This window comes from Lolium perenne, chromosome 3 (assembly GCF_019359855.2).
Source record: "Lolium perenne isolate Kyuss_39 chromosome 3, Kyuss_2.0, whole genome shotgun sequence".
Taxonomy (NCBI): domain Eukaryota; kingdom Viridiplantae; phylum Streptophyta; class Magnoliopsida; order Poales; family Poaceae; genus Lolium; species Lolium perenne.
The window spans coordinates 240,908,009-240,935,115 of record NC_067246.2 but is presented as its reverse complement, the minus strand read 5'-3'; the positions used below and the strand labels follow the sequence as shown (position 1 = coordinate 240,935,115).

At 43.4% G+C, this 27,107-nt stretch overlaps 1 protein-coding gene across 1 annotated transcript; it reads right to left on the bottom strand.

Annotated features, from left to right (window-relative positions):
• Positions 1-924: 924 nt before the first annotated feature.
• LOC127343845 (VQ motif-containing protein 4-like) lies at positions 925-2,229 on the bottom strand. The gene has a single exon (XM_051370038.2). The coding sequence runs from the start codon at positions 2,080-2,082 to the stop codon at positions 1,348-1,350; it is 735 nt and encodes a 244-aa protein (XP_051225998.1). The 5' UTR covers positions 2,083-2,229; the 3' UTR covers positions 925-1,347.
• Between the last annotated feature and the right edge of the window lie 24,878 nt (positions 2,230-27,107).

Sequence of the window (27,107 nt, the reverse complement as noted above, 5' to 3'; positions counted from 1 at the left end):
CGGGTCGTCGGAGCCCGTGGATCAGCGAGGCGACCGCCGATCAACCATGGCCGGTGGGTGAGCCGCACGACATGGCACCGCGCCGAAATGGCCCGGCAACAACGAGCGAGACGGCCGAAACTAGCTGCCATGTTATGTTCAATGCAGCCGCCAGAACTGAAAACTGCGTGAGATCTCCCGCCCAACCCGACGGAGCTCCTGCGTAGATGCTTGACGGGATGGACCCCCGGGCGCGCCACATGACAAGATTCAGGGCTAGCTGGATTTACGGGGAGAAGAAAGGGCCTCGAAGCGAGGATGGAGCAGATAGATGCGCGGATTGCCGGATTCTTCCTTCCTTTGATCTACAGAAATATCACGGTTCTGGCTGCTGCCAACTGGTCTAGACTGTCCACCAAGACCAAGTGGGCGCTACCGCTCCAGCTCAAAGTCTTCTTGCACACTCAGCACCACTGTAGCATATCTTTCTGTTTCACCAATCCTCCCTTCCTTCGAATATACTACTCCTGGCAGTTTCAACATCTTGCTCGGTCACATGATGTCAAGATCCGGCAGTTTCAGCAGCTAGCTGCTGAACTGAATGGACCGAGTCACTGAAAAACATGGCTGGTACTCTGATGATGCAGATGATCCGGGCAGCTGGTTTGGCTCCTGCTGTGCTGGCTGAAGAGGCATAGTGTCAGCAGAATTTGAGCTTTTGCAGGAATCTGCTCCCATGCTGGAGAAGAATACCTCAGGCAATTTATGCACTTCTAGTACCTGCGTGATGTGAGCGTACTAGAGAAGAAGAAGACTTGATGCATGTCTCCAAACACTTGGATCGCAACAGCAAACACCGAATTTTGGACAATTATAGCTCACACAAAATTACAAAGGTCGCATTTATGAGAGCTGACGCGACAGCAAGTCGTCGAAGATCGCAAGGAATCAATCCAGACACAGCAACGGTGGAAAAGGCCAAACGGAGCGACATCACGTGAGAATCAGTGGTAGAACAGTCGGAATTGGCGAAAGATCTGAAATTTCTAGAAACAGCAGGTTCAGAATTATTGAGCTTACTTATAATAATTGATTAATCGATCCCAGGGAGCTCCGGCGAGCGATCGTGATATCATAGCTCGGATCATACAGTCGCTCGTGAACTCCAAAAAGGAACTCCCCTCTTCCTTTCAAGAAGGGAGCAAAAATTACAGCAGCAGCAGCAAGCAGCACAGGACGAGAACGGCAGCAAACATCTTAGGAGTACAAAACTAAAACTGCGAAGAAACGGCGATGGTAGTAGTAGCTGTTGTAGATTTTACTTCATAGCCGAGAGGCGCGCGCGCGAAGGCGGAAGCATCGGCCAAGTCACTCGGCCGGGGCTGCCAGAGTCGCGGACGCGGCCATCCTGGGGGAGCTGACGGGGAAGAGCGGGAGGAGCCGCGGCGGCTCGGCAGCGGCGCCACGCGGCGAAGGGTGGAAGAAGAAGCCTCTGTCGGCGATGGCCGCGCGCTCGGCGTCCCCCGAGGACGACGCGGGCGAGGGGTTGAAGGCGTCGCCGGTGAGCGGCGTGACCGGGCTGAGCTTGAGGGACGGGAAGTCCAGGACGCTGGGCGAGAGGATCTCGGGCGTGGCGGCCGCCTTCCTGGGCGACGCCGGGGCGCCCATCGCCAGCGGCGCGATCATCTTGAGGTTCTTCATGCTGCTCCGGCGCTCGTACAGCTTGAACGACGGCTTCTTGGGCCGGGTCGACGTCTGGCTGCCGCCGATCCCGGCGCTGGTGTTGCCTGCCGTGGGTGCTGCCGGCGCGGCGGTCTTGGAGGGCTGCTCGGAGCCGGTGAGCATCTGGACGACCTGCTTGAAGGAGGTGGTGTCGGCCTGGACGAAGGTCGTGGGGAAAGGGGTGGTCTCGATGGTGCGGGGTACGGGCCTGGGGGAAGGTGGAAGGTTGTGGTGCGGTTGCGGTTGCGGTTGCGGTTGTGGGCGGTGGTAGGGGTGAGACGGCGAGGTGGAGGACGACGACGTAGAGGAGGTGGAAGACGACGGCGAGTTGGGATCCTGCGGAGGCATGGGGAGGAACTGCTTGGTAGTACAGGGCTCCATTGAAGAGAAGCCTTGTGGCTGCTGTGTACGTGAGATTCTGGAGGGTGGAGGAGGAGGAGAAAGGATTGGAGGGGAGGAAGAGGGTGGGGAGGTTAAGAAGGGAGATGGGAGGGAGTTAGAGATGCATTGTTGTTGGTGTGAATGAGACTTTGGAGTTTGGATGGATCCTTTCGCTCTCACTCTCCCTAGGGTCCGTTTTCTTCAGCTTTTGTTCCCTTTCTTGCGGGATTTTCTCAAATTTCCCTGGTCTTTTTTTCCAAGAGAAATCCAATTTACTCAAAGTTTATATTACAATCCTCAACTTTATTTTGGTTCAATCTTCAACTCTGAATTCTATAAACCGTTCGAAACTGGACCTTCTACCCTTTTTAAACATGTTTTGAACCCGTTTTTCTCGCCAGCTAGCGGTTTTTCTTCCTGTATACCGTGCCAACCCATCAACATACAACATACATGGTACAAGAAAGACTAGCTTAATACGACGCAAGGGGTGATTCTGAACCGTTTTTAGAATTCGGGATTGAAAGTTGAACCAAAGTAAATTTAAGGGTTGTAAGCTGAACTTTGAGACAAGTTTAGGGGGTAAATTGGACTTCTCTCTCTTTTTCTTTGTTATACTTTTTACTCGGCTATGTTGGCTAGCGCGGTGATGGGAACTAGGGAGAGTGGTAAATTTGTAGACACAACCTTCGGCGTCTCTATTATTTCCCTTTTATCCACTATATAACACGATAGCGAACAAGAGAGAAGTGTTGGCATGTCGTTGGTCGACGAGCTGCTCAACCGTGCTCCTCCACCAACGTAGGCCGGTGAGGTTGGGGTTATTATACCTTCGGTTGGAGGCGTATCAGTCGGTGCTCCTCTATGAGGAAGGGATGATCATCGACACATGATGTCTTTCAAGGGGGAGGACATGTTGATCGGGCATGAAATCAAGCTCTATCTCGATGCCCCCTTTCTGCGTGTGGCTTTGATGCCTCAAACTTCGGTGAAGGAACGGGGAGTGGGGAATATGCGAAAAATGGAAAATAGAGGGAATTGGTGGCTCTACCATTCTCTGGGAAGGGTGTTATTGACACCCGAGAACTTACTGGGAGGTAGGGAACATTTTTCCATTGGTCCTCGTATGTCCAAAAACGGTGGTGGTGATCATCGACGCCCGTTGTCTTTACGAGGGGGGGGAGGGGGGATATGGTGATCGGGTATGCAATCAAGCTCCCATGCCACACGGTGGTTGTCGGCGCGTCTCGATGTCCACTCTCCATATGTGGCTTTGATGCCTCGAATTGCACTGAAGAAACAATTGTGGGAAAAATGCGAGAACTCGACAATAGAGGGAATTGCTGGCTCTACCATTCGCCGGGAAGGGTGTCATCAACACCTGAGAAACTTACTGGAAGGTAGGGGACATTTTCCCTTTGGTCTCGGGTACGTCCAAAACGCCTTTATGCTTCTAATTTTTAAATGATTGTTTACCCAAGAAAATCTGTTATTTTTAAATGATTATTTACCTTCCTCTATAATTTTTTATTGATAAACAGTTTTTTTATGAAATCCCCCATTATTATGTTATTTTGTAAGTGAAGGCAGGAAAACTTCTGTTTCCGTATTTTTAGGTTTCATGAACCCTTTGAAACTCAATTAGTTTAGGGAAAAGCCACGTATTCCTCTTTTTTAAAATCGAAGAGGCCGAGTGTCGGAACTCACTTAGGAGACATCATGGTTGTCAACATTGGCCCATGTCGTGCTCGGGGTTGTGTGGGGTAGTTGCAGCCTACCCCTCTGTTTCAACTCGTTCATCCGATGATGTGGATTTTTTTTATGCCCTCTTTGTTTTGAACTAAAACCCTATATGTAAACCCTCGAGGAATTTTACTCACGGCGGATGGGCCAAGAGAGATTGAATAAAACATAGATTGTGTAGTCAACCACTAGAGGTTGAACAATCGCCGGACCCTCCTCCAGCTGCTTCTCATGTTCTGACATCGCCTCCTCGTTGATCTACATCATGAGGGGGATTGAGTAGTTCGCCCTGAACGATGAGACTGTGATCACATCTCTTTATGTACATAGTTCCATTGTTTTAGACTGCATGAGAAACCACACATGATTACGGCATCGTCTATGTAATTTCTATGATCAATCCTTTGCATATGAGATGATTTATTTAGATGCATCCGTGTTCATGTTTGTTGTTGATGCATTTGGAGGTTATCAAGCACTTTTTGTGTGACGTTGTCGAGAGAAGCTTAGTAAAGCAATATACAGCTTGCAAAAATACATTTTTTACTCGGAGTGTGGTGTTATGACTTTTTTTTCTTGTTTGCATTAACTATTAATTCTATTTTTAGTTTACTGTGTATTATTATAAAATACCAGAATGTTTATGCTAACCATGAATGGACTTACTAGAACCTCTATGCCAAAAAATTAAGTCTTATGCAAGATGTGGAAATTTTATCAAAGCATCAATAATCTCAGGAAGACGAACATTTGAAAGGTTTGTTGAAAGTCCTAAATATTATAGTTGAAAGTTCATTTGAATTCCATATAAAAATTGGTACTCTAAGAATCTTTGTAAAAAAATCATTTTCAAATCATGTCTAATATAAATCCTCTAATCGGCGAGAGTCTTTATTGATCATTTGGGGGAGTATTATTACGTAAGTAATTTTTTCCAAAAGAGGTTTGGAAAAAGATAAGAATTACATGTTTCTGTTGTCAATGAGACTGCCCTCCCGAAAGGTTTGTGTGGGACTTAGTTAAATGTGCATTAGAAGTTGACTCCTCACATGTGTCCCTACTTATGGTGGATAGCTAGTTGAAAATTTTCCATGGATGGGACTTAACAACGGTGAAAATTCTTTTAAAAACTTTTTTGGACACATATAAATTGAGAAACTTTGTTTATGTTTATGTTAACAACCTTTTCAATGACCCCACACATAGGTGATTTTCCAAATTTTCTATTGATGCATTCTACTCTTAAGTAAAAATGGGCTGACATTTTGTTGAAAGCAGTTATATTTTTCTTTTATGTAAATATGTGTAAATAGTCTCCTTATTAATTAATACAACACTATGGGGGTTTTGTTATGTACTTTGTAATAAAAATCAGTATATCTAGGCATTGACAAGATGAAAACTAGTGATCAATAAGTAGTTCAACATAACAAAAGATTGGGTTTGTGTTATATCAAAAGTTCCTCTTGAAAGATCAGGATACGATGACTAGAAGGGGTGTTAATATGAGCTTACAAAAATTCCACTACATAAAATAGATAAGCAAAAGCTTCAAGCTAATATTAGGAATAATTAATGGGTGATGAACATAGCAGAGATAAAACTAAATGAAGAAACTCAATCAGAAAAAGAACAGAAAACACAAAACACTATCTTGAATCGAGCAACAATTGATGGTTTAGCCTTATATTCCATCAACACGAGCTTCACACGCTTGGTCCTGGGAGATCTTCAAGGTGTCCTCTAAATCTTCATAAACTTCATGCCTTCGCAAGTTCACACCTTCAATGCTCCAAGGCTAACAATTAACCTTCTACGATATGCCAATTATTAGAGAGTAACAAGTAGATCTTGTCGGCTATAACTCGCTCTTGTTTGGTTCTCTACCAAACTCATACTCCAACTATCAAGAAATTTCTCACGGGAATAAGTGAGAGAGAGGGGAAAATCAACACATACAGTAGAACAAAAGATCTAGGATTTTTTTCTCAAGTCTCTAACCTTACCCGTTGCTATTTGGGTGCTATTTATAGGCTACACCACATAGCTAGGAATTATCGACAAGTATTTGTTGTACGTGAGGTTGTTCTTAACCGTTGTTGCAAACAGCAACGTCAACCACCTAGAGCTTCAATCCATATTCATGGAGCTCTAACTCCTTGAAATCTTTTTTTAGGACAACTCCTTGTAATCAACTCTTCGGAATCAACTCTTAACCACATGAGGCACTAGATTCATTACATGTTCTATTCAGGCCGCAACCTTGCTTCAAACAACCACATGTTAAAGGTAGAATGTGAATCTTTTCTAGAAGACTAATTACTCAAGACACTTCCAATGATTTGTTCCGAAAAATATTTTGAGTAATATTGAGCAGACAACAAGTTTCATGTTTAGCTTTGAAAATCCCACCCCCGCTTGGCGGTTGTCCCTATTTGACTCAAAGATATAGAAACACAATTATTATCTTCAACCTTTTTCAGCTTATAAGTACTCAAGCATGTCGGTTCCAATCCATGCTCCAAGCGAGCATATGCATTTAGATCTTCAACCCGTACTTGTTTCAACTCTTTTTAAGGGGTCGTCATCAACGTGGTTAAACAAATTTTCTGAGACTATTGTTTTGTGTGTTAACTAGATAAACATACTAGTCTTTTAGCGGTATTTTTTCTACCTCCATCCCAAAGAAGCCACACCTTTCTTATTATCACATGTTATAAATCTACCACGGTCAAAACTATTGTGCAGAGAAATAATAAAGAACAAGCCAAGTAAAATCTCACTATGGTAAATTATTCATTAAATACTGAGCAAATCCTAATTCGTATCCTCTATTTGCCAATATTTCACACTAGTAGCAACAAAAAAAATTAAGCAACCCTACCGTTGGTTATTTCCACTCTCATTGGTTAGTTTGTGCCAAATCAGACAAATGGACCAAGTTAATAGGTTGATTTCATTTGGTTGTCCTATTCTTCTTCTCTACTAATGTACATACTTTCTCAATTTTTTTATATAAGGCCACAAACTCACATTCCATGTAAAATAAAACACAAAAAATTAATAAATAACACGATTAATTATATTGAAATTCTCTCATGTTCCGGGCTAATTAAACATATTGTGTGCGGTACCTCTTTCTCTATGGATGCATGCAACTTTCGTATTAATGAGCACCATCCTAGAAGGTAGATATTTAATAAAGTTTCTTATTTAGTTTCACTGGTCTTATATAGATGCAAAATATAATTTTTAATATTAATTTTATTATATACATGAATATAGGGGGTACTATCCAGTAATTACAGATCCTAGCCCGATGAGTGAGCAACATCGGTTAGGGTTAACAGTTCAGTACTTACTGGCAAAGAAGATTCCCGAATAAAAAGGCATCATTGGATAAGTATAGAGTGATAAAAAAATAAACATGACACTTTGTGGTACCAAATCAATTAATATAAAATAAGACTTCTAAATATCAAATACCACTTCTAGGGCTTCTTTGATTCATACGATTCGTATAGGAATTGTTAGGATTTAGATCCTATGAAAAAATTTCTACACTTGTTGTTTGGTTCATATAATCCTACAGGAGCTGATCCTATAGGAATCTTGAAGTGCAAATCATATAGGAATAAAACATTGGATCATACCTCATGGAAAATTTTCTTTGGCACAATCAAACACAACTCATCTTTATATATGATTCAACTAGCCATGACATCTCAATACTATGTTTTTTCTGTTCTTATAATTTTCCTATCCTATGAATCAAAGAAGCCCCTATAGTTTGAACATGTTCGTCTTCTTGGTTCTACTAGTGGATCACTGGATTTTTATATAAACTGAATGTTGTATGGCACGATTTTGTCGGCTTCAGGTTGAGATGAAACTTTAAAATGGTGATCTCATAATTTGTAAAAAGAAAGAAGCAAATTCATGATATGCTTGTGTAGCGCCAAGGAAAATGGACCTCCCATCTTCTGATTCTTATGACTAGATTTTTTTTAAAAAGTCCACCTATGTATTGATAATTGTCCATAGTAATAGAAAGAACTAAAAATTAATAAAAATTATAAATATATCCTTACACCAAATCGTGATTACTACATACACCGGAGAGCCGAAGGTGCTCTGGCATCCTCGCCACATCATCACTGGAACCAGGACAAGGCTTGTAGTAGTAAAACATATTACAGTAGATAAATGAGAAATAGCATGCTAAAACTCCAAAGGGCAAGCACACGAACACAAAAACCGGTTTGATCCGAGGAAATCCGCGAGACACATAACTCCATTGTCCGAGAAAGAAAGATTCAATTCATCCAAAGATGCCATCTATTCTAATTAGGGAGAAACAGCTGCACCGATCAAAGCAAAACGGGAGGAGCGCAACTCCCGGTTGATCTTTCGTCTTGTTTCTCCTTCTAAGTTTCGAGAAGGTACCACCGTTGAGAGCTAAAACCGCAAGGCGTAGGCGAAACCCTAGGCGCGCTTTAGCGTTTTGGTACTCGGCCTTGTCCGTTCTCGCCCTGCACCACGTGCTCTCTCTGGAAGGGCCCAAACCTCCAAAGATGCTTTGGAGCTAGAACAAGGATGCGGACATTGACCTGGACAAGCCCCCCGCCCCTGTGACCTCACAAGCTGGCGCTTGTCTCAGGTGCCGTGCGCAGGGACTGGAATTTGGAGTCATCAGTTCAGTTCGAGCAATTAGTTGTGGCTGCTACAAAAGTTAGTGCGGATTTGGAGGAGCTTTCCATTTTCCATTTCGAGTTTTACGCGGACAATTCAACGCCATCACCACGAACTGTACGTGGTCGGGGAATCGTATTCACCAGTTCACGCGACCTGGTTCGACGTCCACCATGGAAAGAGGAAGGGGGAGCATCGAATTCCCGTTTCTCAACGGCCAGGAGAGGAGAGACGTCATTGACTATTCTGGAACCCCACCAGAGCGAGTGGGCGCCTGATTCGGCGCACATGTAACGGACGCGCGCAGGTTGCATGCCACATACATCACGGGACAGGAGATGGTGCTGCTAGTGTTGGCCACAAGAGCATGATCAAGGTTTCCGCTTGTAGAATGAGCATGGTCAAGGTTTACACAAGTAGAAGTTCTATGAGCGTCTTTTGGCGAGTGCATGTATGCCACTCGATCCACTTGAGCTGTTCAGCAGCAGTGAAATTGGATTCTATAATTGACCACTTCAGTCTTGAGCTCTTAATTTTGCTTGATTTTACTATCCACAAAATCTCGGTGGCTGAGCCGCGCCGGCGGCGGGCCGCCACAGCGCGCTCGGCGACGTCCCACGGCGAAGCTGCCACAGGATACGAGCGTGTCGCGTCGCTACCGGCCACGGGATGCTGTGGCGCCGCCCGAGCTGCGCGCGCGCGCCTGCCCACCGGCACCGAGGGGAAATGCCTGGACAGGGCTGAGATCCCCATGTCCTCCTGCCGAGTTGCCGGCTCGGCACGGCGCGCGCGGTGGCCGCCAACGGCCTTGGTCGCTTTCGCCGAGCTGATCATTGCACATTGCCCCATCCACCGGTCAAACACTCCATCACTCGTGCGCTACGCACCAACCAGTCTGTTAGCAGCACAACACTCTTCTTGGTCTTGCAGTTGCAGTGCACTTCAGCCCCAAATTCACCGCTATATATGCGTGTGGTCTACGATCCATTCCGATCATGCGCCCTCATCTTGGTGATGGCCCGACGGTCGGACCTCGTCGACTCGTCCTTCACTAGTTTGGGACTACTGAATGCCTGGTCAAGCCACGAAGTACATATGCTTCGAGCATCTCCAACACGCGTCTAAAATGCGCTAGAACACGCCCCGTCCCGCCCCGCTCCCCCCATGGGGCGACCGGCGCGCCCCACCGCCTCCCTCCCTCTAGCGCCGCCCTTCCCCTTCCCCCACCGCTGCCGCCGGCGTGAGCCGCCGGGCAAAGCCCGGCGGTCTTTGGCGGCGGCGTTTTTCCCCTCCCACCGCGCGCCTGCAGGGCCCGACGGGGCGGTCCTTGCCCTTGCCGTGGTGAGGCTCGCCGGAACAGGCTCGGTCTGGCGCACCTCCGGCCGTGGGGGGCCGCGAGGTTGGCGACCGCGTCGTCAAGGGTTCCTCGCGCGCGGCGCTGCCTCGTCTGCCAACGGCTGGGTCGCTTAGGGTTTGAGCGTGGCGGTGGGATCTGGGCCTGCTGGGGCCCGGCCGGCTCCTCTCGCGCTGTTGGTGGACATGGTCCTGCTGGTGGCGTCTCATGTGCCCCTGCCTTGGATGGCCCTGCTCTGGTTCTATCGGGCCCAAGTCCGGCGACCTGGAGGTCCATTGACCTCGGAGTCCCATGTTCTCGGGGCTCTTCGACGGTTTTGGCGTCGCTTGGGGGAGATTTCCATGTCGGCCATCTGGGATGGGTCCCTGGGCCGCTGCATGCTTGCCGGGTTGGCAGCATGCCCAGTATTGCAGCTACCCTCCGACGGTTGTAGTCTGGTTTTTTTTCCATCCGACCAGTTTGGTCGTTGTTGTGCAGGTGTTGACACGCTAGGGATGGTGGGGTCGTCGGGTTGCCGCCGACCTAGCGTCGTTGATGTCTAGATCTGGGCCTGGCCGGGCATTGCCAGCCAGTGTGCGTTCACCCTACACTTGAGTCTAGATGGGGCTAGTTCAAGGTGCGGCTTTGGTTGGGGGCGCGGCAGTGATTTCTGCTTTGTCTGTTCTACGTCCTCGCGATGGCATCCGAAACTTCGATCGGGTATTGGACCTCGGCGAAAGCTGCACATGGATGTGGCCTGTGCCGGTGACAGCGGCACCTGCGGGTGACGTTCCCTTGTTTAAGGTGTCCTGATGATGTCTCTCCTGTTCGAAGTGATGGGCTCCGTCCCTCCGTCTCAGCCTGCTATTTGTTGGGGTCTCGCTTTGGGCTTGCCTCTCTAGAAGTATCTTGTGGATCACCCTGTGATCTCTCGCTGGTGTCGCAGCCCTCTCACAGCGTCGGCCTGGCTACTTTTACACGGTTTGATGCGGTAGCTGATGTCCTCCCTAGCGCCTTGGGGGGCTTTGCTAGGTTGGAGTCTGGTCGTGGCCCTTGCCAGTGTGCTTACCCCAACGCCAGGGGAAGATGTTGTGTTCTTGGCTGGAACTAGCCCGAGCTCCAGGGGTGGTGGCTCTCGGGTCTGGGTGAAAACTTTGCAGGACCTTTGTCTCTGCCGGCAACGATGACGCATTCTTGCTCCATTCACCTTCTTGGATGGCGCTGCAAGACCCCTCCCTCATTTGATTCCTCAAGCTCTGCCAAGTGGTTGGCCCGTTGTTGAGTTCCCCGTGGATTGCAATCTTGGGGCGGTGGAGGTTTGTTAGTGTGGACATGGCCGGGATCGCTCCGGTGTTGCAGAAGACAAGGCACCCTCTTCATGGATCAAGTTGGCGCTTTAGCGGGCTTGACATTTTTATGTGTTGTCTTCTGTATGGGTTTCGGTTTGCGTTTGGCGCGTGTGTGTTGTAACTTCTGGTGTAACTCCTAGCCGGTTGATGGCTTCGTTAATTTAAAGTCGGGCTCAATTCGAGTCTTCTGTCTAAAAAATGCCTGATTTCTGTTTTTTACGCGTGAGGCTGGTGGCTGCTTTACCAGACTCTCTATATTTTTGCGCACGAATAGCAGCGCTTCAGCACGCGTGCAAAAATGCAATGTGCGCCACAGATTTGGCGCTTAATCAACATAGAACAATATCTCAAACGATGAACAATTTGAAACATATTCAACACAGCTAAGTTCGTGAAAAACAAAGTGCATACAAACAAATGAGAAATGAATGTTCAATCTTCATCACTTTTACCATCATCTTTTGCATCTCCAACATTTGATTCATCTTCTTTTGCAAGTTCGGATGTATGAACCGGAGATGGTACGAACCCATCATTGATAGTAGGTATACAAGGCATAGAAGGAGCTCCCGTGGAAGCCATGAATCCACCCGGAGGAGTTTCCATGCCACCCATTGCTCCAAATTCGCCCATGCCTCTGATGGGATTCGTAGCATAGAAAACAAAAAAATTCCTACCGCGAGAACGCAATCCAAGCCAAGATGCAATCTAGAAGACGGTAGCAACGAGGGGATGAACGAGACTAACCCTTGAAGAGTTCCAAAGCCTACGAGATTAGATCTCGTTGTTGCAGAAGATGATCACTTGCCGCTTTCAAAATCGCGTAGATGATCTTGACGGTGCCACAATCGGGCAGCACCTCCGTACTCGGTCACACATACGGTGTTGATGAAGACGTCCTTCTCCCCGTTCTAGCGGGCAGCGGAAGTAGTAGATCCTCCTCGGAATCCCGGTAGCACGACGGCGTGGTGGCGGTGGTGGTGGAGAACTCCGGCAGGGCTTCGCCTATGCGCTGCGGGAGTAGTATGTGGAGGAGGGGTGCTAGGGTTTGGGAGAGAGGGAGGTAGGGGCGCCGGCCAGGGGCCCCCTATGGGTGGTTCATACGTCCAAAACGTATCTACTTTCCCGAACAATTTTGCTATTGTTTTGCCTCTAATTTGTGTGTTTTGGATACAACTAACACGGACTAACGCTGTTTTCAGCAGAATTGCTCTGGTGTCTCGTTTTTGTGCAGAAATTCAACTTTCAGGAAAATCCCCGGAATTTATGTCGAAGGTCTTATTTTTCCAGAAGAATCACGGAGCCAGAAGGGCAGACCTGGGGGAGGCCCAGGCCCCCTAGACACTAGGCCGGCGCGGCCCAGGAGGGGGCGCGCCGCCCTAGCGTGTGGCCTCCTCGGCTGGCCTCCGACGCCCTCCTCTGGACTACTTAAGGGTTTCGATCTAAAAACGCGAGAAGAGAAGTCGAAGTCGCCAGAAACCCTCCAGAACGCCGCCACATCGCGAAACTCCGTCTCGGGACCAGAAACTCCGTTCTGGCACTCCGTCGGGACGGGGAATTGGAGGAGATCATCGCCATCATCACCACCGACGCCTCTCCATCGACCAACAATGTTTCCCCCATCCATGTGTGAGTAATTCCCCCATTTGTAGGCTGAAGGGGATGGTAGGGATTGGATGAGATTGGTCATGTAATAGCATAAGATTGTTAGGGCATAGTGCCTAGTGTCCGTAATTGGTACTTTGATGATATTGTTGCAACTTGTTATGCTTAATGCTTGTCACTAGGGCCCGAGTGCCATGATCTCAGATCTGAACATGTTATTGTTTCATCATGATATGCATTGTTTTATGATCTTACCTGCAAGTTGTATACACATGTCGCTGTCTGGAACCCGAGGCCCCGAAGTGACAGAAATCGGGACAACCGGAGGGGATGGCAGTGATGTGAGGATCACATGTGTTCACGGAGTGTTAATGATTTGCTCCGGTACTTTATTAAAAGGAGTACCTTAATATCCAGTAGATTCCCTAGAGGCCCGGCTGCCACCGGCTGGTAGGACAAAAGATGTTGTGCAAGTTTCTCATTGCGAGCACGTACGACTATATACGGAACACATGCCTATGGATTGCTTTGTACTTGGACACCGTTTTATTATTATCTGCAAATGCCCTGCTTTGATTGTTACATGAGTTTCTCTCATCCATGCAACGCCCGTCATCCATCCCTGTGCCTACAGTATTTTAATCCTGCTGTTTACTAAAATCACTACTGATGTCTCTGTTACTCTGCTGTTGTTATTTCACTACTCGCTATAAACTGTTACTACTGATAAACTCTTGCGAGCAAGTCTGTTTCCAGGTGCAGCTGAATTGACAACTCCGCTGTTAAGGCTTTCAAGTATTCTTTGTCTCCCCTTGTGTCGAATCAATAAATTGGGTTTTACTTCCCGCGAAGACTGTTGTGATCCCCTATACTTGTGGGTCATCAGTGGTGCGGCCAAGTCAGAGGGCTGCCCCCTCCCTCTCCTCCTCATTATATAGGTGGAACCACAAGAGTTTGCACAAAGTCTTCGAATAAGACCCCAACAGAAAAACTGCCTTATGGACGAAACCTAGTTGGGTTGGGACTCTCCCCTTTCCCCCCTTGCTTGGCCGGCCAAGGAGGTGGAGTCCACCATGGACTCCACCCTCCCACTTGGTGGGCAAGTTAGGGTTGGTGGAGTCCAACAGGGACTCCACCTTCCATAGTGATTTATTCCGGATAATTCTAGAAACCACCTTTCATAAATTCACCGGATCATTTTCCAAACTTGGAAAGTGACTTCCTATATATGAATCTTATTCTCTGGACCATTCCGGAACTCCTCGTGATGTCCTGGATCCCATCCGAGACTCCGAACAAAACTTCAAACTCCATTCCATATTCCATATCTACTTAAACGACATCAAACCTTAAGTGTGTCACCCTACGGTTCGCGAACTATGCAGACATGGTTGAGACCTCTCTCCGACCAATAACCAATAGCGGGATCTGGAGATCCATAATGGCTCCCACATATTCAACGATGACTTAGTGATCGAATGAACCATTTACATACGATACCGATTCCCTTTGTCACGCGATATTTTACTTGTCCGAGGTTTTGATCATCGGTATCTCTATACCTCGTTCAACCTCGTCTCCTGACAAGTACTCTTTTCTCGTACCGTGGTATGTGGTCTCTTATGAACCATTCATATGCTTGCAAGCTAATTAGACGACATTCCACCGAGAGGGCCCAGAGTATATCTATCCGTCATCGGGATGGACAAATCCCACTGTTGATCCATATGCCTCAACTCATACTTTCCGAATACCTAATCCCACCTTTATAACCACTCATTTACGCAGTGACGTTTGATGTAATCAAAGTACCCTTCCGGCATAAGTGATTTATATGATCTCATGGTCGAAAGGACTAGGTAACTATGTATCGAAAGCTTATAGCAAATAGAACTTAATGACATGATCATATGCTACGCTAAATTGGGTGTGTCCATTACATCATTCATATAATGACATAACCTTGTATATTAATAACATCCAATGTTCATGATCATGAAACTATGATCATCTATTAATCAACAAGCTAGTTATACAAGAGGCTTACTAGGGACTCCTTGTTGTTTACATAACACACATGTATCAATGTTTCGGTTAATACAATTATAGCATGGTATGTAAACATTATCACAAACACAAAGATATAAAATTACCATTTATTATTGCCTCTTGGGCATATCTCCAACAGTCTCCCACTTGCACTAGAGTCAATAATCTAGTTTACATTTGTAAAGATATAACACCTTGGCCTTCCGGTGCTTTATCATGTATTGCTCACGGGAGAGGTTTTAGTCAACGGATCTGACACGCTCGGAAACGTATGTATTTTGCGATTCATTTGCGTCTCAACGCATCACTCATTTTCCAAATGAGTCGGCATTATTCTTATATGTTCAGTCCTCTGGTGGAACCTTAATTCCGCGGTCTGAAATATGTCACTAATATTGTCATACGCAATATAGCTTCAAAGTTCTGACACTATCGTAACTACATCAAGTTCTCCAAGAACTCTTCGACTTAAACATCCTCAGTCATTGTCAAAACAATGACATACTATGCCTTCGTTTGTAGAATTCGTCACAATATTTAGAACTCTTCTAAATCTAGCATTGTGCTACCAAGTCCATCAATTTTATAGATCCATTTACTTTCAAAAAGTATTCATCTATCTTGGATTTCATGGCGTATAGCCATTTTAATGGAGTCAGGGCCCATCATAACTTCTTTGTATGTAGTTAATTTATCATTGTTCAAAAAACAATCTTTTGTCCACAAATCATTTATTTGATCACAAAGAAAATCATACCTACAAGGTTCAATAGGTACTTTGATCTCCATGGCTAAAACACTTTGTAGTCATGGGAGCCATGATCGTCGTGGCTGCTTCCGAAACCAATTCCGATGCTGCGCTACTCTGATCATTATGCTCAGGTTCATAAACCTTATCAATTTCTATTGTCCTCCCACTCAAATACTTCACTAGAAACAATTTCTTGGAAATAATAAGAAATATCGACAAACACTTTTGTCTTTGTATCCATAGTGAAAAGAATTCCCAATCAATACTTTGGGATAACCAACAAAGACATTCATCCGATTTTGGTTGTAAACTTATTTACTTATGCTATGCATACCAAATTTTAAGAAAGGACTATCAGGGTTCATGCCCATGCCATAACTCATATGGCGTCATTTCAACGGATCATGATGATGCTCTATTCAGTGTAAAAGCGGTAGTCACTAAAGCATAATCCACAAAAATATAATGGCGTCATAATATTTTATCTCATCATTAATCCAACAAGGTTTGGATATATCTCTCAGATACTTCATCATCAATATGATACTCCAAGAAATGTGAGTTGTAGAACAATTTCATAACTCTCTTAGATGTTCGCTAAAACTAGTAATTCAAATATTTCCACTATGATCCAATCATAGATATTTGGCTTTTCTATTACGATGATTTCCACTTCATGCTGAAATTTATTTGAATCCATTCAAATGTTTCAAACTTCTTCCTTATCGAATATATCCACATATATATACTCAATTCATTGTTGGAAGTTTTCATGAAGTAGAAGAATCTCCCGCACACAACTATGCCCAGTGAACCACATATATCATCATGTATGTTTTCACTAAGTTAGTTGCCCGTTCAACTCTTGGCCTATGAACGGTATTTTAGTCATTCTCTTTAGAAAAGATTTGCAAGCGCCAAACGATTCAAAAATCAAATGACTCCAAAAATCCATTTGCATGGAGTTCCTTCATGCGTTCTTCTCTAAAATGACCTAAATGGCGGTTCCACAAATAAGTGGAATTCAAATCATTTGCCTTATGGCATTTTAGCGTCAATGTTATGTATGTGTGTTTCAGCATTAAGATTTATAATAACTTATCCATCGTACATGGAGTAATGTCATAATTTCAACAACTCATTGTTTTTATTTGACCAGAGCAAAATAACAATTATTAAGTTCTTTATTATAAATTCTAAGGGCTAGATAGAATGCCAACGACGAACATAATAACACTTTATTTTTGTTCCAGACGTGCATTTCTATCATATTCCTTGTCAGTCACTTAGGCCATTATATTCTTGTATTGCGTTATTTTGTATGACACTTCATACCAACCAATATGGTACTAATACCCAAGAATTTCATTGTATGACCTAACTAGGAATACAACCATAACATGTATATCATTTATATACACCTGAGCTAGACTTTCTAGTTTTTTCTTTCTTTTTGCCAAAATATCTTTTGTAGTTTCTCTTTTAGCTTTCCTTATTATTCAGAAAAACACTTCAACATCATTAACTTCTAGGTTTGTTGGTCAAATACCAATAACCTTGAGGTTCTTACTTTGAAGTTGATCATCATATGACAAGTGTTTCAGTTTTCACTATTAGTAACCTTTTAATATGATGAACAATTTCACTCATAATTTTATCCATCATATCATGACGACTTTTCGAGACCATGTCTGTACATGCTAGGCTCGTAAAGTTTAACCTCAGTATTTGCATGTGCAAATCTGGCTTGCACCCGTTGTAAGCACACGTAGAATCTATAACACCCGATCATCACGTGATGCTTCGAAACGACGAGTCTTAGCAACGGTGCATACTAAGGACCATCACTTCATGGATATGCGAATATCGTTAGTGCCCCAATAGTTGGAGGATTGGGACGCCTTGCGTCTTCAACCTTCGTACATTCCCATAAAACTTATGAGTTTATGTAGTCTCACCAAATTATATTCTATCATCTTGCAATAAGGTCTTAGATATCACATATATCTCATACCTTGATTATTTTTGAAAACTAAATTTTCAGTTCCTTACTTTTCAAACATATTTGAACTTCAAGTTTCACGGAGAGAAGATAACTTTAGGTACTAATTGAAACCATAGCTCTTTGAAACAACAATGTGAGGTTTACTAAAAGTTTGCAATAGGACTTAATCAATTCTTGATTCTTTAACAATACGGTACCAATCCGTAAAGTTTCTTGTCAGATTTTAACAGTATTTCTATCTCAATTACAAGACTAGCGCATGGTAGAAAAACGGATGCCAATACTACAAAATTAATTCAAAATACTACTCAGACTATGTTCATGATAATTAGTTCATGTTTTAATCTAATTACTAATGAACTCCCACTTAATACAACATCCCTCATAGTTGTTAAGTGGTACACGATCCAAATCCACTACACCAAAACCGATCATCACGTGAGATGATGTAGCTTCAATGGTGAATCATCAACATGTTGATCATATCATCCATATGACTCGTGTTCAACCTTTCGGTTTCCGTTGTACCGAGGCCATGTCTGTACATGCTAGGCTCGTCAAGCAAACCCAAGTATTCCGCGTGTGCAACATGGCTTACACCTGTTGTATGTGAACGTTGAGTCTATCACATCCGATCATCACGAGATGCTTCGAAACGACGAACTAAATCAACGGTGCATACGAGGGGAGAACACTTTATTATCTTGATATTAATGTGAGGGATCATCTTATAATGCTACCATCGCGATCTAAGATGCATAAAGGATTAACATCACATGCAATTCATATGTGATATGATATGGCCCTTTAATCTTTGCGCCTTCGATCTTCATCTCCAAAGCACGGACATGATCTCCATCATCAACGGGCATGATCTCCATCATCGTCGGTGTAGCGTCAAGGTCCATGGCGCCGTCTTCATGGTTGTTTACCTCATGTAGCAACTATTACAACTACTTTGAAATACTACTCAACATGAAATTTAAAGACAACCATAAGGCTCCTACCGGTTTCCACAATACAATAATAATCATCTCATACATATTCATCATCACATCATGGCCATATCACATCACCAAACCCTGCAAAAACAAGTTAGACGTCTCTAATTTGGTTTGCATATTTTACGTGGTTTAGGGTTTTCGAGTAAGATCCAATCTACCTACGAACATGAACCACAACGGTGATACTAGTGTTGTCAATAGAAAGAGTAAATTGAATCTTCACTATGGTGAGAGAGACAGACACCCGCAAAGCCACTTATGCAATACAAGTTGCATGTCGAACGTGGAGCAAGTCTCATGAACGCGGTCATGTAAAGTTAGCCCGAGCCGCTTCATCCCACCATGCCACAAAGATGCAAAGTACACGAACTAAAGACAACAAAGCATCAACGCCCACAAAACAATTGTGTTTTACTCGTGCAACCAATCTATGCATAGACACGGCTCTGATACCACTGATGGGATTCGTAGCATAGAAAACAAAAAATTCCTACCGCGAGAACGCAATCCAAGCCAAGATGCAATCTATAAGACGGTAGCTGATAGCGTGTATACACACGTCCGTTGGGAACCCCAAGAGGAAGGTGTGATGCGTATAGAAGCAAGTTTTCCCTCAATAAGAAACCAAGGTTATCGAACCAGTAGGAGCCAAGAAGCACGTTGAAGGTTGATGGCGGCGGAGTGTAGTGCGGCGCAACACCAGGGATTCCGGCGCCAACGTGGAACCTGCACAACACAACAAAATTACTTTGCCCCAACGTAACAGTGAGGTTGTCAATCTCACTGGCTTGCTTTAACAAAGGATTAGATGTATAGTGTGGAAGATGATTGTTTGCAGAGAACAGTAAAGCGAGTATTGCAGTAGATTGTATTCGATGTAAAAGAATGGACCGGGGTCCACAGTTCACTAGAGGTGTCTCTCCCATAAGAAATAGCATATTGGGTAAACAAATTACATTTGGGCAATTGACAAATAAAGAGAGCATAACAATGCACATACATGTTAGGATGAGTAGTGTGAGATTTAATTGGGCATTACGACAAAGTACATAGACCGCTATCCAGCATGCATCTATGCCTAAAAAGTCCACCTTCAGGTTATCATCCGAACCCCCTCCAGTATTAAGTTGCAAACAACAGACAATTGCATTAAGTATGGTGCGTAATGTAATCAACAAATACATCCTTAGATATAGAATTGATGTTTTATCCCTAGTGGCAACAGCACATCCACAACCTTAGAGGTTGCTGTCACTCCCCCAGATTTAATGGAGGCATGAACCCACTATCGAGCATAAATACTCCCTCTTGGAGTTACAAGCAATGACTTGGCCAGAGCCTCTACTAGCAACGGAGAGCATGCAAGATCATAAACAACACATAGATAGATTGATAATCAACATAGCATAGTATTCATTATTCATCAGATCCCAACAAACGCACATGTAGCTTTACAGATAGATGATCTTGATCATGATAGGCAGCTCACAAGATCTAACAATGATAGCACAATGAGGAGAAGACGACCATCTAGCTACTGCTATGGACCCATAGTCCAGGGGTGAACTACTCACACATCAATTCGGAGGCGACCATGGCGGTGTAGAGTCCTCCGGGAGATGATTCCCCTCTCCGGCAGGGTGCCGGAGGCGATCTCCTGAATCCCCCGAGATGGGATTGGCGGCGGCGGCGTCTCTGGAAGGTTTTCTGTATCGTGGCTCTCGTGGGGGGCTATTATCGACGAAGGCTTAAGTAGGCGAAAGGGTAGGTCAGGGGGCCTCACGGGGGCCCCACACCACAGGGCCGCGCGGCCAGCACCTGGGCCGCGCCGCCCTAGTGTGGCGGCGCCCCGTGGCCCCACTTCGTATCTCCTCCGGTGTTCTGGAAGCTTCGTGGAAAAATAGGCCCCTGGGCGTTGATTTCGTCCAATTCCGAGAATATTTCCTTACTAGGATTTCTGAAACCAAAAACAGAAAACAAAGAATCGGCTCTTCGGCATCTCGTTAATAGGTTAGTGCTGGAAAATGCATAATAATGACATATAATGTGTATAAAACATGTGAGTATCATCATAAAAGTAGCATGGAACATAAGAAATTATAGATACGTTTGAGACGTATCAAGCATCCCCAAGCTTAGTTCCTACTCGTCCCGAGTAGGTAAACGATAACAAAGATAATTTCTTAAGTGACATGCTATCATAATCTTGATCAATACTATTGTAAGCACATGTAATGAATGCAGCGATTCGAAGCAATGGTAAATGTAATGAGTAAACAACTGAATCATATGGAAAAGACTTTTCATGAATAGTACTTTCAAGACAAGCATCAATAAGTCTTGCATAAGAGTTAACTCATAAAGCAATAGTTTCATAGTAAAGACATTGAAGCAACACAAAGGAAGATTAAGTTTCAGCGGTTGCTTTCAACTTGTAACATGTATATCTCATGGATAGTTGTCAACATAAAGTAATATAACAAGTGCAATATGCAAGTATGTTGGAATCAATGCACAGTTAACACAAGTGTTTGCTTCTAAGACAGAAGGAAATGGGTAAACTGACTCAACAATAAAACTAGAAGAAAGGCCCTTCGCAGAGGGAAGCATGGATTGCTATATTTGTGCTAGAGCTTTTATTTTGAAAACAAGAAACAATTTTGTCAACGGTAGTAATAAAGCATATGTATCATGTAAATTAGATCCTACAAGTTACAAGCATCATGCATAGTATACCAATAGTGCCTGCACCTTGTCCTAATTAGCTCGGATTACCTGGATTATCATCGCAATACATATGTTTTAACCAAGTGTCACAAAGGGGTACCTCTATGCCGCCTGTACAAAGGTCTAAGGAGAAAGCTCGCATTGGATTTCTCGCTTTTGGTTATTCTCAACTTAGACATCCATACCGGGACAACATAGACAACAGATAATGGACTCCTCTTTAATGCATAAGCATTTAGCAACAAATAATATTCTCATAAGAGATTGAGGTTTGTTGTCCAAATTGAAACTTCCACCATGAATCATGGCTTTAGTTAGCGGCACAATGTTCTTCTCTAACAATATGCATACTCAAACCATTCAACTCATGGTAAATCGCCCTTACTTCAGACAAGACGAACATGCATAGCAACTCACATGATATTCAACAAAGAAATAGTTGATGGCGTCCCCAGGAACATGGTTATCGCACAACAAGCAACTTATAAGAGATAAGATGCATAAGTACATATTCAATACCACAATAGTTTTTAAGCTATTTGTCCCATGAGCTATATATTGCAAAGATAAAGAATGGAAATTTTAAAGGTAGCACTCAAGCAATTTACTTTGGAATGGCGGAGAAATACCATGTAGTAGGTAGGTATGGTGGACACAAGTGGCATAGTGTTTGGCTCAAGGATTTTGGATGCATGTGAAGTATTCCCTCTCGATACAAGGTTTAGGCTAGCAAGGTTGTTTAAAGCAAACACAAGTATGAACCGGTACAGCAAAACTCACATAAAAGACATATTGTAAGCATTATAAGACTCTATACCGTCTTCCTTGTTGTTCGACCTTTACTAGAAAATATCTAGACCTTAGAGAGACCAATTATGCAAACCAAATTTTAGCAAGCTCTATGTATTTCTTCATTAATAGGTGCAAAGTATATGATGCAAGAGCTTAAACATGAGCACAACAATTGCCAAGTATCACATTATTCAAGATATTCTACCAATTACAACATGTAGCATTTCCCATTTCCAACCATATAACAATTTAACGAAGCAGTTCAACCTTCGCCATGAATATTATGAGTAAAGCATAAGGACATATGTGTCCATATGCAACAGAGGAGCGTGTCTCTCTCCCACACAATGAATGCTAGGATCCAACTTTATTCAAACAAAACAAAAACAAAAACAAACAGACGCTCCAAGTAAAGCACATAAGATGTGATGAAATAAAAATATAGTTTCACTAGAGGAACCTGATAATGTTGTCGATGAAGAAGGGGATGCCTTGGGCATCCCCAAGCTTAGACGCTTGAGTCTTCTTGAAATATGCAGGGGTGAACCACCGGGGAATCCCCAAGCTTAGAGCTTTCACTCTCCTTGATCATATTGTATCATCCTCCTCTCTTGATCCTTGAAAACTTCCTCCACACCAAACTCGAAACAAACTCATTAGAGGGTTAGTGCATAACCAAAAATTTCACATGTTCAGAGGTGACACAATCATTCGTAACACTTCTGGACATTGCTCAAAGCTACTGAAAGTTAATGGAACAAAGAAATCCATCTAACATAGCAAAATAGGCAATGCGAAATAAAAGGCAGAATCTGTCAAAACAGAACAGTACGTAAAGACGTATTTTTCTGGGGCATCATACTTGCTCAAATGAGAAAACTCAAAACTAATGAAAGTTGCGTACATATCTGAGGATCACGCATGTAAATTGGCATAATTTTCTGAGTTACCTACAGAGAATTTTACCCAAATTCGTGACAGCAAGAAATATGTTTCTGCGCAGTAATCCAAATCTAGTATCATCCTTCGATTAGAGACTTTACTTGGCACAACAATGCAATAAAACTAAGATAAGGAGAGGTTGCTACAGTAGTAACAACTTCCAAAACTCAAATATAAAACAAAAGTACTGTAGTAAAATAATGGGTTGTCTCCCATAAGCGCTTTTCTTTAACGCCTTTCAGCTAGGCGCAGAAAGTGTGTATCAAGTGTTATCAAGAGACGAAGCATTGGATGCTCCATTATCTATAGTGGTATTAAGAGCTTTGTCAATTTTAGGCCTATAATAGTTTTTTGGCTTAGGCACCTTAGAGACATACATGAATTTTTGCTCCTTACCCACATAAGCTTTCTCCCTATAATTAAGAGAAGAAAAAGTTGAACCTAAAATTCCCATAGCTTCTTCAAGTTCACTAATCCTATGGGTTTGATTACCATGAGTAGCACAAGTTTCTAAGACGTAAATTATCTCATTAATTCCTCCTAGAGATTCATCAAGTTTATCAGTGCTATTAAATAGTATTCCCAATTTAGTCTCAATGCTCGGAAGACTTTGCTCTATGGTCTCCATCTTTTTCATGACATCTTCAAGAGAGATTTCAATTTTAACTTCATTAACAGGTGGTTTTCCAAATAGACTCTCAATAATGCAACTAGCTTCTAAAGCAGGAGTGCCTAGGAAATTACCTCCCGCGAGACAATCAAGAACATACCTATTCCAACTAGAGATGCCAACATAAAAATTCCTGAGTAGAATAATAGTGGAGTGTTTCTTAGTGCACCTATTATGAGCATCACTAATTCTATACCAAGCATCTTTTAAACATTCTCCCCCTTGTTGCTTAAACGAACGAACTTCAACTTCAGGATTACTCATTTTAGTAGTAGTAAATAAAGTAAACTAGATAAAGTAAATGCAAGTAACTAATTTTTTTGTGTTTTTAATATGGCAAACAAGATAGTAAATAAAGTAAAACTAGAAACCAATTTTTTTGTGTTTTGTTTTAGTGCAGCAAACAAAGTAATAAATAAAAGTAAAGCAAGAAAAAAACAAAGTAAAGAGATTGGAGGTGAAGACTCCCCTTGCAGCGTGTCTTGATCTCCCCGGCAACGGCGCCAGAAAAAGAACTTGATAGCGTGTATACACACGTCCGTTGGGAACCCCAAGGGGAAGGTGTGATGCGTATAGAAGCAAGTTTTCCCTCAGTAAGAAACCAAGGTTATCGAACCAGTAGGAGCCAAGAAGCACGTTGAAGGTTGATGGCGGCGGAGTGTAGTGCGGCGCAACACTAGGGATTGCGGCGCCAACGTGGAACCTGCACAACACAACCAAATTACTTTGCCCCAACGTAACAGTGAGGTTGTCAATCTCACTGGCTTGCTGTAACAAAGGATTAGATGTATAGTGTGGAAGATTTGTTTGCAGAGAACAGTAAAGCGAGTATTGCAGTAGATTGTATTCGATGTAAAAGAATGGACCGGGGTCCACAGTTCACTAGAGGTGTCTCTCCCATAAGAAATAGCATATTGGGTAAACAAATTACAGTTGGGCAATTGACAAATAAAGAGAGCATAAAAATGCACATACATGTTATGATGAGTAGTGTGAGATTTAATTGGGCATTACGACAAAGTACATAGACCGCTATCCAGCATGCATCTATGCCTAAAAAGTCCACCTTTAGGTTATCATCCGAACCCCCTCCAGTATTAAGTTGCAAACAACAGACAATTGCATTAAGTATGGTGCGTAATGTAATCAACAAATACATCCTTAGATATAGAATTGATGTTTTATCCCTAGTGGCAACAGCACATCCACAACCTTAGAGGTTGCTGTCACTCCCCCAGATTTAATGGAGGCATGAACCCACTATCAAGCATAAATACTCCCTCTTGGAGTTACAAGCAATGACTTGGCCAGAGCCTCTACTAGCAACGGAGAGCATGCAAGATCATAAACAACACATAGATAGATTGATAATCAACATAGCATAGTATTCATTATTCATCAGATCCCAACAAACGCACATGTAGCTTTACAGATAGATGATCTTGATCATGATAGGCAGCTCACAAGATCTAACAATGATAGCACAATGAGGAGAAGACGACCATCTAGCTACTGCTATGGACCCATAGTCCAGGGGTGAACTACTCACACATCAATCCGGAGGCGACCATGGCGGTGTAGAGTCCTCCGGGAGATGATTCCCCTCTCCGGCAGGGTGCCGGAGGCGATCTCCTGAATCCCCCGAGATGGGATTGGCGGCGGCGTCTCTGGAAGGTTTTCCGTATCGTGGCTCTCGGTACTGGGGCTATTATCGACGAAGGCTTAAGTAGGCGAAAGGGTAGGTCAGGGGGCCTCACGGGGGCCCCACACCACAGGGCCGCGCGGCCAGCACCTGGGCCGCGCCGCCCTAGTGTGGCAGCGCCCCGTGGCCCCACTTCGTATCTCCTCCGGTGTTCTGGAAGCTTCGTGGAAAAATGGGCCCCTGGGCGTTGATTTCGTCCAATTCCGAAAATATTTCCTTACTAGGATTTCTGAAACCAAAAACAGCAGAAAACAGCAACTGGCTCTTCGGCATCTCGTTAATAGGTTAGTGCCGGAAAATGCATAATAATGACATATAATGTGTATAAAACATGTGAGTATCATCATAAAAGTAGCATGGAACATAAGAAATTATAGATACGTTTGAGACGTATCAAGCATCCCCAAGCTGAGTTCCTACTCGTCCCGAGTAGGTAAACGATAACAAAGATAATTTCTTAAGTGACATGCTATCATAATCTTGATCAATACTATTGTAAGCACATGTAATGAATGCAGCGATTCGAAGCAATGGTAAATGTAATGAGTAAACAACTGAATCATATGACAAAGACTTTTCATGAATAGTACTTTCAAGACAAGCATCAATAAGTCTTGCATAAGAGTTAACTCATAAAGCAATAGTTTCATAGTAAAGACATTGAAGCAACACAAAGGAAGATTAAGTTTCAGCGGTTGCTTTCAACTTGTAACATGTATATCTCATGGATAGTTGTCAACATAAAGTAATATAACAAGTGCAATATGCAAGTATGTAGGAATCAATGCACAGTTAACACAAGTGTTTGCTTCTAAGACAGAAGGAAATGGGTAAACTGACTCAACAATAAAACTAGAAGAAAGGCCCTTCGCAGAGGGATGCATGGATTGCTATATTTGTGCTAGAGCTTTTATTTTGAAAACAAGAAACAATTTTGTCAACGGTAGTAATAAAGCATATGTATCATGTAAATTATATCCTACAAGTTGCAAGCCTCATGCATAGTATACCAATAGTGCCCGCACCTTGTCCTAATTAGCTTGGATTACCTGGATTATCATCGCAATACATATGTTTTAACCAAGTGTCAGAAAGGGGTACCTCTATGCCGCCTGTACAAAGGTCTAAGGAGAAAGCTCGCATTGGATTTCTCGCTTTTGGTTATTCTCAACTTAGACATCCATACCGGGACAACATAGACAACAGATAATGGACTCCTCTTTAATGCATAAGCATTTAGCAACAAATAATGTTCTCATAAGAGATTGAGGTTTGTTGTCCAAACTGAAACTTCCACCATGAATCATGGCTTTAGTTAGCGGTCCAATGTTCTTCTCTAACAATATGCATACTCAAACCATTCAACTCATGGTAAATCGCCCTTACTTCAGACAAGATGAACATGCATAGAAACTCACATGATATTCAACAAAGAAATAGTTGATGGCGTCCCCAGGAACATGGTTATCGCACAACAAGCAACTTATAAGAGATAAGATGCATAAGTACATATTCAATACCACAATAGTTTTTAAGCTATTTGTCCCATGAGCTATATATTGCAAAGATAAAGAATGGAAATTTTAAAGGTAGAACTCAAGCAATTTACTTTGGAATGGCGGAGAAATGCCATGTAGTAGGTAGGTATGGTGGACACAAGT

Coding starts and splice junctions, on each gene's coding strand:
- LOC127343845 (XM_051370038.2), bottom strand. CDS start 2,082: ATGGAGCCCTGTACTACCAAGCAGTTCCTCCCCATGCCTCCGCAGGAT.